The sequence below is a fragment of the Carassius auratus genome, chromosome 37 (assembly GCF_003368295.1).
Source record: "Carassius auratus strain Wakin chromosome 37, ASM336829v1, whole genome shotgun sequence".
Taxonomy (NCBI): Eukaryota; Metazoa; Chordata; class Actinopteri; order Cypriniformes; family Cyprinidae; genus Carassius; species Carassius auratus.
The window spans coordinates 5,973,434-5,990,916 of NC_039279.1; the positions used below are offsets into that span (position 1 = coordinate 5,973,434).

General features: G+C 36.0%; 1 protein-coding gene and 1 long non-coding RNA gene across 4 annotated transcripts; one reads left to right on the top strand and one right to left on the bottom strand.

Annotated features, from left to right (window-relative positions):
- Window positions 1-93: 93 nt before the first annotated feature.
- LOC113055970 (MBT domain-containing protein 1-like) lies at window positions 94-11,339 on the bottom strand. Of its 2 annotated transcripts, XM_026222377.1 has the most exons (17): window positions 11,178-11,339; window positions 10,002-10,203; window positions 9,028-9,161; window positions 8,834-8,948; window positions 8,643-8,725; window positions 8,421-8,538; window positions 8,183-8,317; window positions 7,954-8,042; window positions 7,000-7,234; window positions 6,833-6,888; window positions 6,654-6,758; window positions 6,098-6,245; window positions 5,920-6,002; window positions 5,587-5,821; window positions 5,114-5,185; window positions 4,476-4,643; window positions 94-3,324 (listed from the first exon to the last, which is right to left on the bottom strand). In XM_026222377.1, exons 1-17 carry the CDS (start codon window positions 11,196-11,198, stop codon window positions 3,206-3,208), a joined length of 2,118 nt encoding a protein of 705 aa, XP_026078162.1. In that variant the 5' UTR covers window positions 11,199-11,339; the 3' UTR covers window positions 94-3,205. The 2 variants fall into 2 exon arrangements, with proteins under 2 accessions (XP_026078162.1, XP_026078163.1); XM_026222378.1 differs by lacking the exon at window positions 4,476-4,643.
- A 2,916-nt stretch (window positions 11,340-14,255) lies between these two features.
- On the top strand, window positions 14,256-17,294 carry LOC113055974 (uncharacterized). 2 transcript variants are annotated; one of them, XR_003277633.1, is made up of 5 exons: window positions 14,256-14,599; window positions 15,622-15,706; window positions 15,800-15,943; window positions 16,556-16,637; window positions 16,749-17,294. It is a non-coding gene; the product is annotated as an uncharacterized LOC113055974 (long non-coding RNA). The 2 variants fall into 2 exon arrangements; XR_003277632.1 differs by lacking the exon at window positions 14,256-14,599 and having other exon boundaries at window positions 14,607-15,706; window positions 16,749-17,293.
- Window positions 17,295-17,483: the final 189 nt, after the last annotated feature.

Here is a 17,483-nt window from a genome sequence, read left to right on the forward strand (position 1 = left end):
TTTATGTGCTTTTTTTTTTTTCATTTTTATAAGAGTTTAAAAATATATATAACTATGCCTTTAAGAACTAAGAAGGGAAAACAACAACATAAACGTTTAGTATCCTTTTTAATTCAGTGTAAAAATTTCCTTTTTTTTTTTCTTTTCTTTTTTTCTTCAAATTCAACAGATACATTTTCACAGCCATGCGGAAACAGTTTGAAACGCCTGTAAACAAATTAACAAAACACAACCAACAAAAGCTTCCCCCACAGTTGAACTATATACACAAGCTATCAAACCCCATATCACAGCACGCATCATCAGAAATAAAGCAAAGACTAGATACAGACTCTATCAAAAAAGTTACAAACCCACCACCCTCATCTCTATGTACCATGAGGGTCAATGTTAGTTCTTTATTTTTTCATCGTTATAACAAATGATTTCGGCTACTTGTATCCAAAATACAGATCTGAAGTTATAATCACCAGCTCTCCAACTTATAATTACAGACTTAATTCTTTTAATAGACCTAATGAATGAGTTATCAAATATATATATATATATAGCACCATGATGTGATTACTGAGGACAGAGGGAACGTCACAAAAACCCGTGTTAGTATCGAGACCAGAACAACACTGGCTCTCATAAGATTCTCACATTGCTGCATGCACTGATAATCACTCTACTGGACAACATCTTTTTCTTTATATTTTGTATTCTGCTTCTTTATATTTGACTCAATAACTTTACTTATGTAAAGAAAAAACATAACAGAGGATAAGGCATCAATTCTGCTGATAAGAGAGTTTACTTAAAGGTGAAGTTGTGCGTTAGGGCTTAAATTCATTTGAGGGTAGCAGCTAAATTTGCCTCAACAGTCATATTTTAGTTGCAAATGATTGAGATTTTGGTATTATTATAAAAAAATTTGTTGACAAACAAGATCATAACCAGTGTGTACCTAAATCCTGATGCTATGGATGGGGTTTATGAGGGAAAAAAAATACCTGACATTGAAAAAGCAACATTTCAATAAAGAATAAGCATTGAAAGAAGTATGAACATGACAATATTGATCTGGTTGCTGATTTAAAATGTAGCCATAAAGCCCTAGTTTGACACTTACAAATTAAATACACAACAGTGCCTTTCATTTGGAAAACTACACGTGCGTACAACACAACAGCCACTGAAGAAACCCAAAAAAATAAATCATAATGATTCAGTACAAACATCTGAACCCATGAAGAAAAAAAGTAAATTACAAAAGAGAGAGAAAGAAAAACACACCACCACTTGTTAAAAAAAAAATACATAGGATCTTTATACAGCAAACCATAATTTAACATGAATCTAACAACAACATGTGGGTGACCATTTACAATTGAATCAGCATTTGATGAACGCAAGCAAAGATGAACCAGAGGGAAAACCACGACATGGTCACATTTGTAAGAAGCTTCAAATATTGCAAACAAACAAAAGAGCGGTATCATAAGCAGAATTGGATGATCTTAGAAGCACTTAGCCGCGACCCTTCAAATAAAGCAGAAGTCAATGAGATACGTTTCCTGAGAGTTCACCAACAACCTTACTGGTATTGAATAGAGCTTCTAGTTATACGAAGATAAACCACTATGCAAAATGTAAATTGGTTGATTCTATATGATGTTATAAAATGTATTTACACTCAGAACGATCTATAACAGGGAACGCTCAAGTCTAACTCGTAGAAAATTGTCACAGTTTCGCAATATATTGTAAGACTATTTTGTTTGAAGTCTATAGAATGTATCTAGTCTGTATACTTGTGAGCTGTGAGCTTTTTGTTTCCAGAGTAAGACATCATAAAAAAACAAGACATTATTATTGCATAACATTCGTTTCCATTTCAAGAACTCTGTCGATAACATGCTATGTTACAAATATAAATGATGTCTAGACTTTTAAAGTGAAATACGCCATGTGTCCAAGTGTGGATATTTACCATTTGCATAAAATATAATGAATATACCCTTTCAAATGGAGCATGAGAACTACCCTATTGCAACCTTAGCAAGGCCGAGGAACCACATGAATCCTCAACCTAGGTATTTTTTTATAATCTTGTTTTCTTTTAGAGGTAGTAAAAATGGTTTTATCCTGGAATGAATGCTGTGAGTAAAGGAATATACATGGGATGGGATTCGTCGCTGATGCATGAACAAGGAGGCTGGTAAACAAACAAGCTGACGCTGTTTTGTTCAGAGACTCGCATTACTACTAGAAAGCCTACCAGAAGAATCCTCTGCTGTGCTGTCAACATCAAAGATGACAGGAAGGTAGTGTTCAGGTAGCAGTGATTGCATACCTTTTATTTTACGGCTCACAAAATACTTTGCCCGTATAAAAATGGCTCTTTAGAATGAAATCAAAACCATAAACATTGGTGTGAATGTCAAATAACATATATATATATTTTTTTGCATATCACAATATTCACTTTGACTTGAGCACATCCCACTTCTAGAATTGTGTTTGCTTATCACATAATACAATGAAGCTGCAGGTTTTACTATAGTTTTACAGGCCAATACATCTATTTTTATCCCTGTAGTGCAAATTGTGAGTGTTTTCCATTAAGTCTACTCTTCATACCAGTAAGGTTTGATTTCAATACCATCATCCCTCATTCCACTACTATATTTATACGTTTAAATATTTATATATGTGTGTTTAATATGAATGTCATACATATATGAATATACTGTCTCAATATAGATTTCTACTACTCTTACCGAATGCAGACCCATCCAAAACAAATGAAACAGCGCAAGAAACACACAAAGTACTAAAATCTTACCACCCAAATATTTTTTTTTTTTGCTTCCCTCACCAAAAGGGGAAATAAAGACAGAAAAAAAGTGAAGAAAACTTCAAGTACAATGAACACTGAGGAGAAAAAGTCCATCAGGCAAATAGCTTCAATGAAAAAAAAACAGTATCCCCATTTCAAACAAAATCCCCTCTTATACACACTCTTCGCTCTCGGATCAGTGACTGAAAAGTCCGTTCTTCAAGCTTTTCAAACCTGAAAAGAAACAAAAAACGAAAAGAAAGAGACCTGGTGTGAGGGGAAGTCACCGTGTCTTCGTCCAGGCCTCGTGTGCATCGCTCCGAGTGGGATTTTTCCAGTGCTGTTGGCAGTGAGGTGAGGCTCTGTGATAGCTGATGCTGCTCAAGGCTCCTGTCTGATGTAGTAACTGCCTGAGCCGTTGCTCTCCTGGTCGGAGATGCCCTGCGAGAAGGTGAACTCGTCCATCTCAGGAGGCTCTTCTTTCAACTGCAGAGAGGCCTCTGGAAGACAAAAACGAGAGACAAGAATACCAATCCATAAAATAAATAGTGAACAGTAAATGGAAATATTGGCTGTGAGATCACCTAAAGACTAGCATTTTGCACTCAGATCTACAGAAGTGTGGGTGGACAGAAGTATCACTCCACTGAAAAAAAAAATTAAAATCAAAACAAAACAAAAGAAACATTTCCATATTTACATTTTCAAATGTAAGCATATTATAGCATTCACATAATGAATTTAACCAGGCAGCAAGTAATTTCATAGGCTCATGAACTTACCTGTAATATTTAGAAGGACAGTTCACTCAAAAATGAAAATTTGGTAATTTCCTCACTCTCATGTCATCCCATATGGCTTGGAATATAGAAAATGGCCAGAGCCACCTACAGCTGAAGAATGGGTAGCTAGCCATTCTATAATATGTGTGTATGTGTGTCTTTGTTGTTTGTTTGATTTTCCTTCATATAGAAGAATGTTCATTTTTTATTTTGAAATTTTACTTTGGACAGAATACATCAAACAGAAAACCCATACAACAACACTTATTGAACGTTAAATAACCTGCAGTATAGGAGCACATACCTGGTAATAATAATGTAACCATATTAATAAGAATGTTCTTTTATTATTGTGGAAATAATGCTTGTTGGTCACTGTACACGTTTTGCTTGTGTAACAAATATATAAACACAGAATATTGCTCACAAGTCATATGTGCTTTTTATATTTATATGGTCACTTTAGAGCTTGACAGAATTAGTATGATTTTTATTGTTAAATAATAATTAAAAAAGGCAATTCTTTTGTTTTGAATAAAGTCGTACAGGTTTTAAATATCATGCGGACAGGTGACAGAATTGATAGTATTTTTGTTGACCTATTCCTTTAACATCCAAATACTATTAACTCACAGCACAGAACGTGAATAAAAAGGTCAGGCGTGGGTTGAAACTGCCCGTGCACACAACTCTTCTGAGTCAAACAATAAAACTATACTTTTTAACATGCAACTGTTATTAATGGTGTATGCAGCACAAATGACTCCGACACCTGATGACGTGCAACTCTTCAAGCTGGCCGACCTGAAAAGTTCTACAGGAAGGAGCTCTGTGGCGCCATCTCCCTGAGTGATGGAGAATTGAGTTACCTGAGTTGAGAGAGCGATCGTGCTCTACACCTGAGGTGGGAGGTCGCCCGGACCCAGAGAAGTGGGACAGGTAATGGGGCGGAGTCTGTTCGTCATCGCCCGAGAAGCTCCTCCTCCTCAGAGGCCCAACCAAACCGATCGGCCTCCTCCCAACTGGAATCTTCCTCTCTAAACACCAAGCCAGACTGAGGTTACCGAAGTTACTGAGGTTACCCAGGCTATCGAGCTCCACTCCACACACTGCGGGCCATCCTCCGGCTGAGCCCAAATTTCAACTCAGATCTGAACCTTAATTTGATTTCTACATGTCAGAAAGGTGATTGTCGAGAAACTGAAGCCCTGAAAAAAGGCAGTGTGGAAACCAACATGACTTAAAATCTGACCCCTACCAAACATTTGCTCAGATTCTGTCACCCTGAGGGAGGGTGTCACTCTTGTCACCAGAGGATGATGGTTACAGTTGTCTGTAATTATCCGTGACCCCCCTAAATCGGGACAACTGCTACCAACTATCAAGCAGAACCAGACCAGACCCAGAGCTGAGGGAAACCCAGAAGAAATGGCTCCTGGACCAATTTTGAACCCAAAATCAGTGTTTTTTGGTGAGAGGAGAGAGAAGATGAAAAGACTGGACTCACTTTTCTTTTGTCCTTTATACTGTGCGGTCTTCTTTTTCTGTTTGGAGACATTTGGTGGTGCTTCTCTTGTGGCTGAGGATGAAACAGACAAGCTGTTATTCTATGCAGCCAATCATTAAACATCATACAAACATCAAAATTATTAGCCTATTCTTATTTACACTTTGCACAGTTCATAGGTCATGTGATGCATGCTATCCATTATGTGCTCTTTTAAAGAACACTTGATTGATTGGATCGGTCAAAAAGACAAGAAATGATGGCCTAAGTTTACATATCAGAGTTTACTCAGTATTCAGTACCTCTAACATGTCTTTCAATCAAATGTAATTTACATATAGATTTAAATTTACATTTACCGTATCAAACTGCTTAAATCTAAGGGTTAGACAGAGAGTAGAAAATAGTTGTGTAAAAATAAAAAATAAAAAAAATACCTTCTGGAATCAGAATGTTCTGGACTGTTCACTCACTCTGTGTGGCAGGCGGCTGCAGCTGATAGCCGGTCAGTTGGCACCAGCCTACGGGGTAGAGATCTGGAGACTCACAGTCCACCCACTGATCATACTCATCCTCCCAGCCATCAAAATGAATTCGCAGGAGTCTGTGGACGATCCTGGTCACTGTGGCGACACATACCAGACGTGGCTCCATCAGGTCCACTGCCTCCAGCTTCATGCCTACACGGAAGCCGTGATTCGGTACTTCCTGAAGAAAAAAAAGAGAAGGCATTCATCCCAGTGTGTAAATGAAGATAAAACATAATTCATTATTTGTCAAATTAATTCCAAAAAAAAAAAACTTACTTTGTTAAAGAGCTTCACGGGGGCTGCAATTGAACCCATATCTCTGAGGTAGTCAAACCATTTGAAAGGGAGTTTGGTGTACCCTGTGGAGCAGTTTCAGATTCATTAGCAAAAATGGTCAAATTTCATTCAGTTGTGCAGTCATGTCAAATCACACTGCAGAAAGAGAGGGAAACACCTCGTGGGGGTGTGAGCTCAATGTTGTTGATTTCACAGAAGCCGACTGGGAAGATGGAGGGAGAGGCTGAGTGGTAGCAGAACCAGTCTGACCCATCAGCAGCCTCGGACCCATCAATCCCGATCATTAGGAACCCGTCTGCCAACACCTGAGAGAAGATCATCAATTCAGTTAAAAATACTTCTTCCTGACCATTTCACTAATAACGGATTTATTTTTAGCTGTTTTTTCCCCATGCAGTGTGTATCTAGCAGATGGAGAGAGGTGGGTGGAGAGGGCGGATGGGTAATTGTTCTGTATTATTTACAATATTCGGTATTTTTGAATATAGGTGTGTGTTCACATGTATATATGTATTTTTAGGTGATAGGTGCTGGTACAGTTATATAAAGAAAAAAATGTGTATGTATAGATGCACATTTATATAAGATTATACTGAATATGAAATTAAACAAAACTTCCTGTATTTCACAATTTCTAGTCTTTTTTTTTCTAATTTACAAATCTCTATTTTAGTAGTTTTTTTTTTTTGCCTAAGTCAACATTTTAATCTTACCTTTCTTACAGTAGCAACACATATAGCAGAGAGATTTAGAGGGTCTATTGCCTCCAACTTCATTCCATCTTTAAACCATTCTCCACTCTGATCCACATCTTTAACCTGTGGGTTCAAAAGATGACACGCATGGATGTGGCTGTAAACACAGTTGAATTAAAAAACGATCACAAATATACCTTAAGAAACAACTGTGACGGAGCATCCATTTGACCCTCGATTTTCTTTGTCACCTCTAGAGAGGACAACATTAGACATTTAGATCCATAAGACACAACATCTTCCATCAAATCTTATTCAAGTTTGAAAAGGTCAATTCGAAAACCATTCAGACTCCCACACTGACCAGATCTTTTGAAACGGTGTCCAATGCTACGTGACCAGCCAATGGAGTGGATGAGAGGGCTGTACATGTGACACCAGAAGTCATCGTTGCCGTCCTGGCTCTCCTCATACACCAGACGCAAACGTCCGCCGATCACCTGCTCCACCAGGGCCACGCGGGTTCGACACAGGTGGCTCTTATCCACAACTTCCACACGCATCAGTTTCTTAAACGGGAACTGCATGTTTTCCTGAACCTTTAGTTAAACATTTAAACAAATAGTGTTTTGCTCACAGACTGAGATTACGGTCAAAGGTTGGGGTTTGTAACATTTTTTATGTTTTTGAAAGAAGGTTCTTATACTCACCAAGGCTGCATTTGTTGATAAAAATTATATTAAAATCAGTAAAATTGTGGAATATTGTTTCAATTTTGTGCTGAAGAAACTTTTATTATTATTATTATCATCATTATATTTGTTGTAGACACTTTTTTTTGTAGAAGATTAATGTTTTGTAGAAACAGATACATATTTAAAAAAATAAATAAAAAAAATTGCATTTATTTTGAAATTAAAACCTTTTGTAAATTTATAAATGGGTTTATAAATTTATTTTGAACAAAGAAACTGTAAGTGAGTATTATATAATTCATAATACTTTTATATACAAATAAAAGTAACCACATGCTACATTTAAACTGTCAAACAACAGAAAAAAAAGAAAAACAAGAAACAAAAACACAAAAAATGTAAAGAAATTAACAAAATTTGTACACAATTTTTTTGTTTTATTTCACGTTATCACAGTGACAGGCAATGACATGCAAGTAAACATGGTCAATGATGTCTGCTTCCTCTGTTATAATAAGGCAGTCTAACACCTGCACCACAACATCCTCTTGCTCTGCTGGTTTTTCTAGAGCATCTCTCTAGTGGAAAACAGTTTCATGATCACTGCTGGGATAGTGTCTTACCTTTGTGGCGAAATCTGGTGGAAGCGTTTTGGCTCCAGTGAGTCGTTTCACAAGAAATGCTTTCCAGTTAGAATACTTATGGTGGATGGCTATGAAAACAAGTTATATATATTTTTAAAAAATTACAATTTATAAATTACTTCTATTCAGCAAAGGTAACTCCACACTACTTTAACAGTAGAGAAACTAGCTAATTACGTAGTTTTGATTGGCTTAATGTTTCACATACATTTTGGAGGCACCAGTGGCTTTCCACTAGAAGCACACCATCCAACAGGGTGGATTTCTGGGATACACAGATTACGCCAGAAGTCTTTGCTTGAATCGTTATCAAAACCCTCATAGCGCAGAAGAGCTTTAAAACCTGAGAAACGATGAAAATAAAATATCAGACCTTTTTCCAGTTGTAATACTTGAAAGATTTTTTAACAGAAAAATCCTTGGCAGTCATTAAACTACAACATTACCTGCCAGTTTGACAATCCCTGCTACCCAGTAAACTTTTGTGGAGAGGTTTGTGTCAGAATTGAGGACCTCCACCCTCACCCCCTCTGCGATGTCACCCCAGCACATACCCATGGGTACCTGGAGAATGATCAAGTTACAAACAGTATTTATAACAAAAACAAAAGATGCTGAAATATTAGATACAAAAATTTAAAGTTTCGTCAACCTCTGCCTGTACTCACATGTTTGAAACAGCTGACTGGTGCCCCAACAAGATTATTGCTACAAATGTACTGGCCCCAGTCAAAGCCTTCAACAGGTACCACTAGATAAGCAAAATGACAAATGATGCCGTGGTTAAGTGAGGTTACAACAGATTATTAATCAATTAGGAACACAATTACATAATGACACTTTAAACCTGGATATCTACCTGATTTTGATTTAGCTTGGTTCTGTTGATTTGCTTGATACTGTGCGTAAGCTGCCAACTTTGCCATTAATGGCTGTTTCTGTAAGACTTTAGCCTTTTTCGTAGGTGGTTTACCCTTGATAGAATACATACATTGAACAACAATCAAGGTTGTGTTTTGATTAGGAGTGCTTCTTAAGTCCATGTGTAGTTACCTGAAGTCTTGCCAGTATACTGGCCTTTTTAGAATTGGAGGAATAGCTTCTAGAGCAGGATACACTGCAGAATCTCTTTGTTTTAGAGTAGAAAGCATCTCGTACACCAACCATACCACACATCTCACAGGTCGCTGCATGAAAAACAAACAATCATTAATCATTTATTCACACTACTGAACTAGTGATTCACTGAAATTTTGGCAACCAAGAATTTTCAGCTCAATCTGAACATTTTTGGAGGGGTAAAATAATTGCCAAAATAGTGCTGTTTAATTCACGGTTTTCCAATTGCACGTTTTGGAGTCTATATTCGTGCACATAATGTGGTTAAACTACAACAGGTACACATCTGTGTGGACCCTAATGCAGGATTAACAATACTGATTTGTCCTTACTCGATATGAATATATATTTCTAAATCTCAAGATCAATCTTTTAGTCTAGGTTGTTTTCCACTGACCTGTCATAAAAAAACTGCGATAAGATTTGTGCTTTGTTACCTTTAGTATGAAACAGTCTCTGCTTTCAAATTCTGTTCATTTAATTAAAAAAAAATTCAAACAAATCTTTTTTTTTATTTATTTGTCTTTAACGTGGCTTAACAGATTACTGTAGCCACCTCAGTTCAAGTGAAACGTGAACTGACCAAATTGATCTTGAATCTTCAGCTTCAGCCCAGAATTTTTATTTCAGTGAATCATTATATTGAACAATTATCCTAGATTTAATTTAAACCATATTCATATTTTTTTTTTTGTTAGGTAGGAGATTAATGTGGTTATAAAACAATTTTTCATTAGAAATTATATTACAATTAATTACATTTAAGATAAAATTTCAATGACAAAAAGTTGACCTGAAATTATTTTTTTTCAAATCATAATACTTTGTTTATTTCCAGGTTTAAATTAAAAATTAAAAATTAGTGTACTCAGACTTTTGGAACCCCACTATACACAAAATTTACGAACCCATTCCTGCTTTTCCATCTGGATAGGTGTACACTTGGCCGTTGTTTTTGATGATTGGCAGGCTGGCAGGGATGCTGGGGACTTCATCCTCACTGTCCTCTGAGCTGGAGCTGCTACTGCTGTCTTCACTGCAGCTGTCATACCCGTCAAACATCCCGAACGAATCTCTCCTCTTCCGCTCTGAGCGGGGAGTGTGCTCAGCCTACGTGTGACGAGAGGGGTGAAAAATGTGGAAAAATTAAAAAAGGAGGAAGCAACATCAAATTAATGGAAGAGCAAAGAAAGACCAGGATTAAGGCTCACTTATATACCACTAATACTTCAATAAATGATAACCTCTGACATAATACAGCCTGCTTAATATTACACTCAGTGATAACCATAATCTTCACATTAGTTCATCAACGCTTTAATGAGCTGGGAATTAAGAAGCGGACTATATCACATGAATAAAACTGAAAGTTATCATGGGTCACAAAAAAAAAAAAAGAGCAAATATCATGTAAAAAGGGTCAATATGATCACCACCCAATATCCCCACAGCACATTAAAGACAAGACACAGCCAAAGCAAAAGAATCTCATGTACTCATTTATTGGAATATCATTCCAATGACATCTGCTGTGTTTTCAGGTTCTGTGACCTGATTTCATACCCTTCTTCATCTGAACGCATACCAGTTCCATCACCAACTGCTAAAATACTATTTTACTAAAAATCTACACATTTGATATCCCCATAACCCACCATAAAGTGATTTTTTAGGTCATATCACAACACAAACGTGCATATATGCTGTGCCTGAAAGAGCTTTCAACAAAAAACGTTTTCAGAAAACGTGCTTAACTCGTTTAAGATCTTCATAGATACTGTCTACTAACGTTAACTATGTTTTGAGAAACAACCGTAAACACAAACATGGGCCTGCGGGTATATTTCTCCTACACAAAACATATACATTATCAGTTGTATTAGCATCATTTACTGAGACAGCTAGTTTGAATAAGCTGTGACTTAACGTAGAGATTATTACGAGTGATTTGAATGAGGTAAAGTTTGTAGTTTGTGTGACGAACATGATCTGTTTCTGACAACCAAAACAAAGAGGACGGCTAACAGTGCTAGCCGCTAACTGCGCTAAATCAAGGAAGCGGGCTCACATAAACTCTTTCTTACCATATCCCTTGGGTTTTCCATTAGCCCTTCATGCAAGTCGGTATCTTTTGTTCGCTCTGGTACGGTCCAAGAGCCCCCCTGGGGGAAAGGGCTAGGCTTAAAATTATTTTACTCTAAAGGAAAAAATAACTCCAGTTGATTATCAACAATTGTCATGGCTCAAGCGCGCGTGCGCGTTGATCTAAATTAGAATGATTGACACGGATATTAGCCAATCACGGTTCACCTGTCCTGCACCTTTTACACCATATAAGGTAATAGGAAACGTTTTGGCGAGTAAAAAGATTGCAAATAAATTCCGACTTTGTGGTGCCAAAGCAGATTTATTGACTATAACTATTAAATATAATGTGTCCACGGTCATAACTTCATGGTAATAGAAAATGACAGGGTGAAATGATGGATGGGGTAATAAATGTTGGATGTGTGGCCAGATTAGCAAATAGGATAGTGAGTAGTTCAGTGAGGTGTGCTGTTGTAGTCCTATTAATAAATAATAATAATAATAATAGAAAATAAATAAAATAAAATAAAAAATATAGGATTTTATCAACCTTTTATATGTGCTGCTATATAGTTTTCCAAACATGTTTAGAAAAATATTAACTAATTATAATATAATATTAAATTTCCCATTTTTTGTTACATTTGGGTCATTTGTTTGTGGCGTACACGTTTAAATTTTTGTAAAGTTTCATTTAAATTTAGCAAGTAAATTTTATTCTGATATATATATAATTTTTGTTGATATAAAATTGTAAAATCAAACAAACAGGTTTAAATAGGATTTGGACCTTGAGGTTAACCAACAAATAACATTTTAAGGTTAAGCATATACTTTTTTATATATATCAATTTATTGAGAAAGGAAAAAACTCCCTCTTACATTGAAGAAAATCTCTTAAATGTGTTATTGTACATTTTTAAGAAAAAAGTTATTATCAATAGATTTACAACTTACTTACATTGATCTATTGATGCACAGCCTCACATTTGAAATAAAATTTATTGGGGTTTTCTATTAAACCTACACTTCACAACATTAATTTTTTAACATACTTGAACTTGACATACACAAACAATTTCAATCAGTAATCTTTTATATGAAGTTGACTGCCTTATTTATGGATTAAGCGTGACATTTTTACTGAATTATTTGCTGCTTCTCACAATTGTATTGCTTAGTCCATGCTTTCTTTAAATATAAAGGAAAAATATCTATTTACATTTCCATGTTTTCAGCCATTATCTCCTGGTTATTTCAACCATTTTCACATAACTTCTTGTATTACCACTTATGTATTTTATAAAAAACTTTGAATTATTATTATTATTGAAAACAGTTCATTTCTTTTTTAATCACAGAACAAAGATCCAAAAACAACTGTGTTCACTCAACCGGCAAAAAAAGTCATTAAAATCAGAATCAGAATCAGAATCAGAAAGAGCTTTATTGCCAAGTATGTTTGCGCATACAAGGAATTTGTTTTAGTGACATAAGCTTCCAGTACACAGAGACACCAACACACAGACAAAAAAAAAAAAAAAAAAAAAAAAAAAAAAAAAAAGAAAGAAAGGTAGTCAAATAAATAAGTGTATAAACAATTGTGCTATAAATGATAATGGAATAGGATTGAAAAAGATGCAGGGATGTACTAGGATGGAGGGGTAACAAATAAATATAAGGATGTTGCACTTTTGTTTGCATAAGCATAAGTGGGGAACATTTAACTGTTCATGAGGTAGATTGCCTGGGGGAAGAAACTGTTTTTGTGCCTTGCTGTTCTGGTATTTGCGGCTCTGAGACGCCGGCCAGATGGCAAAAGTTCAAAAATGGGGTGACTTGGATGTGAGGGGTCCAGAGTGATTTTATGAGCCCTTTTCCTCACTCTGGATGTATACAGTTCTTGAAGGGTGGGCAAGGGAGCACCAATAATCCTTTCAGCAGTCCGAACAGTTCTCTGTAGTCTTCTGATGTCCGATTTTGTTGCTGAGCCAAACCAGACAGTTATAGAAAATATATGGGGTTTAATAATAGTATTTATTTGATTTTATATACACATACAGTATTGTTCAAAATAATAGCAGTACAATGTGACTAACCAGAATAATCAAGGTTTTTCGTATATTTTTTTATTGCTACGTGGCAAACAAGTTACCAGTAGGTTCAGTAGATTGTCAGAAAACAAATGAGACCCAGCATTCATGATATGCACGCTCTTAAGGCTGTGCAATTGGGCAATTAGTTGAATTAGTTGAAAGGGGTGTGTTCAAAAAAATAGCAGTGTGGCATTCAATCACTGAGGTCATCAATTTTGTGAAGAAACCGGTGTGAATCAGGTGGCCCCTATTTAAGGATGAAGCCAACACTTGTTGAACATGCATTTGAAAGCTGAGGAAAATGGGTCGTTCAAGACATTGTTCAGAAGAACAGCGTACTTTGATTAAAAAGTTGATTAGAGAGGGGAAAACCTATAAAGAGGTGCAAAAAATGATAGGCTGTTCAGCTAAAATGATCTCCAATGCCTTAAAACGGAGAGCAAAACCAGAGAGACGTGGAAGAAAACGGAAGACAACCATCAAAATGGATAGAAGAATAACCAGAATGGCAAAGGCTCAGCCAATGATCACCTCCAGGATGATCAAAGACAGTCTGGAGTTACCTGTAAGTACTGTGACAGTTAGAAGACGTCTGTGTGAAGCTAATCTATTTTCAAGAATCCCCCGCAAAGTCCCTCTGTTAAAAAAAAGGCATGTGCAGAAGAGGTTACAATTTGCCAAAGAACACATCAACTGGCCTAAAGAGAAATGGAGGAACATTTTGTGGACTGATGAGAGTAAAAATGTTCTTTTTGGGTCCAAGGGCCACAGGCAGTTTGTGAGACGACCCCCAAACTCTGAATTCAAGCCACAGTACACAGTGAAGACAGTGAAGCATGGAGGTGCAAGCATCATGATATGGGCATGTTTCTCCTACTATGGTGTTGGGCCTATTTATCGCATGCCAGGGATCATGGATCAGTTTGCATATGTTAAAATACTTGAAGAGGTCATGTTGCCCTATGCTGAAGAGGACATGCCCTTGAAATGGTTGTTTCAACAAGACAATGACCCAAAACACACTACACTGTAAAAAGTGAACATGGGTCTAAGTTGGATTACTATAACTATTTGAGTCTATTTACTTCGTATTTCTGCTTTCCTAATCGTAATGGATTATTGTACACTCATTCAACTTGAGCGCATAGAAATTCACAAATACTCAAATATCTCACTTTCACCCAAAGTATAATTTCCCTTTAAAAGAATCTCCGCGTCAGACGGTTTTTTCTGACGTCATGACGCACGAGCCCGATTTCAACTTCTGTTTCTCAACTGACAGTCGCCATTTTTTTCTCTCCGGACTCGGATGAAAAAAGAAGGTTGGAAGTTTATTTTAATTAATATACGCGACAATTAAACTTTTGGACGTGTGTTTTAGTTGTTTATGAGTTTATTGATGTTGTTTGTGAACATGAATACGAACGAACACGTAATTAACCGAATTTTTGAACGTACGTTTGCGATATAGCGTTGCTGAACATGTTCTATGTATACCATATGTTGCATTTACTCGTTTGTTTTATACAAATGTGATCAGTTTGGATCCTTGGAGTGTGTGTATAAAATTATTTTTTTAATTGATGCCTCCTTAAGTTAATGTTAACCGTCTTTGCGCGCGAGATATTGGAAATGCGTTGGGCGGGAAGTGCTTGGAGAGCGGGATAAAATGCTTGAATTTGATTTCCTGCATTAAAGTATTGAGTATGATTTTAATGTAATGTTTGTCTGTTCTTTTATTTGTCTTTGAAAACGTTAGCTCTGATTCATTCTTCTATACATTTTTTTGCCCAGAAATATGATGATGAAAGTCATTGGGTTAGGGTGACCATACGGGACTCGTCCCAGCCATGATTTTAATAATGCCTAAAAGAGCAGTCCAGAGCAGTTTGACAAATAACATGTAGGTATTGTACATAATCGACCAATCGTGGTGCTGCGTGTGAGAAGGTGAGATCTAGAGGGGACGTTCAAAGCAATTAAAATATGCGTTTGTTCGTTCTATTGACTTGAAGCGTCGCTGCGAACAAATCCCCCCCCCCCCCCCAAAAAAAAACAAAGTGCGCCACAGTGCTTCAAGTCAAACGAACGAATAAACACGTGAAAGCGATTTGAAAGCATAAGTAGCCGTCTGCTCTGCTCTTTGTAGCTCTCATGTATGTTACACAATGATCAATCTGCACAGTACAAATAGCCAAAACCTGGATATTTTAGGCAATATTAAAATACTGGATAAAATCCCGGGAGTTAGCCAATTTACTGATTCCCTGATCAGTGCCCTGACTGAAAAAAGGAAAAATGAAAGTGTTGTCAAGGAGAAAATGTCTCTCACGTTTGCTTACAGATGACAGGAGGTAACGTTAGTGAACCAGGAGCTCAGTGTCAGGAATTTCAGGGCGAGGTGGCCTGCGCTTTTCAGACATTACGAGGTATTGAAATAAGTTAAAATTCTATAATATTATATAATACAATTTTGCATTTGCAGTTTGACTGTTGTTGACTTTTTCTTTTTTTTTTTTCAGATCAATGCAGAGTTACATAGGCTTATGGATGTTCCACTGGAAGACATGTTCTTTGTACAGTTGGGTGTATACATGAGTCAACTAATCAGAGTAATCCGTTCCAAAGGAGGAGAAACCCCTGCAATTTTTCACATATTGGTTCAGGTACGTCTGTGTTTTTTACATTAATATCAACTACACAATCTTATTTTAGTCACAGTATGTTTTACAGTAACATTTAGTTGTTAAATACTTGTTGCATAGCATGGAAATTTGAAATTGTCATCACCACCCAATCAAAATGGATAATTTAAAAGTGATCGTTCACTCATAAAATAAAAAAAGTCTGTTAATTTACCATCCAAGATGTAGGTGACTTTTTTTTCTTCAGTAGAACAGTAAAGTTTTTTTTTTTTTTTTTTTTTTTTATTTAATTAATTCAAGTAAAAAAAAAAACAAGCAAAACAAAATTAATACCTGTGGGTCCTGACGATTTATTGAGGTTTTATGAAGTGAAACGATTCGGTCTATGCAAGAATTTTTTTTTTTTTTACTCTCAAAGTGACTAGCCATTGACTTGCATTATATAAATCACAGTGGACTACGGTTTCAGCAAAAAAAAACTGTTATAATGAAGAAAAAGTCTACATACATCTTGGATGGCCTCTAAATTAACAGCAAATTAGAATGTTTGGGTGAATTACTGTGTCCCTTTAATCAAGAATGATTAAATATATTAGGGTGTAAATCTAATTGTTATCGATTGCTTTATCACAGACTGAAAACATTAATGTGAAAAGAGAGTGTGTCCTGAAGGCCCTCATCGTTTTCCTGGGGGGAAATCCTTAAGGAGTATCTTGTGAGTTGAAAGTACACAAATTGTATTTAGATTTTTCAAAAAGTACAAAATGTGTTTTGTAGTTATGAATGAAAAATGTAGTAATAATAATAATAATGTACACTACTTTAGGAGAACCAGCTGATGATTGCGAGGGTGAGCTGGAGCAGCTCACCATGGCGGTGTATGTTATTCGGAAGGAGGAGGGAGAACATCACGAACCACAGGCTGACATAGGTGTCGTCATCAAGGGTGTTAAAGTTCTTAATGAACTGTCTTCGTCCACATCAGCTTGTGCCTTGCTTCTCGGAATGATATACATCATCAATCTGGCTTATCAAAAAACACTTTTTACATTCGAGGTATTCCAGAAAGTTCTCTTGCAGCTCGATCAGCACAAGATGACACCAAAATTTCAAAGTCTTTTCGGAAGACTACAGTTAACTTGCAGTAATGTTTGAATGTGCATGTGTTTGAAACAATGTCTCTATTTTAGTTGAATGGCATGTATTCTTATTGTAAGACTATCTATTTGTTCATTCATATGTCTAGTGTGTAGTTGTTCAAATCTGTAGTTGATTTGTTCCTTTTACATTGGTGAAAGGCTAATTACCTATAACTCTAAGCTGTCAAAACATTTTCCATGCGCTGTTTAAGGTTTTATATATGTGTGTATATATATATATATATATATATATATATATATATATATATATATATATATATATATATATATATATATATATATATATATATATATATAAATATATATATATACACACACACACATTAAAAAAAATATTAGGGCTGCACAATATTGGGAAAAAATTACATTGCGATATTTTATTTTTCTGCGATATGAAGTCT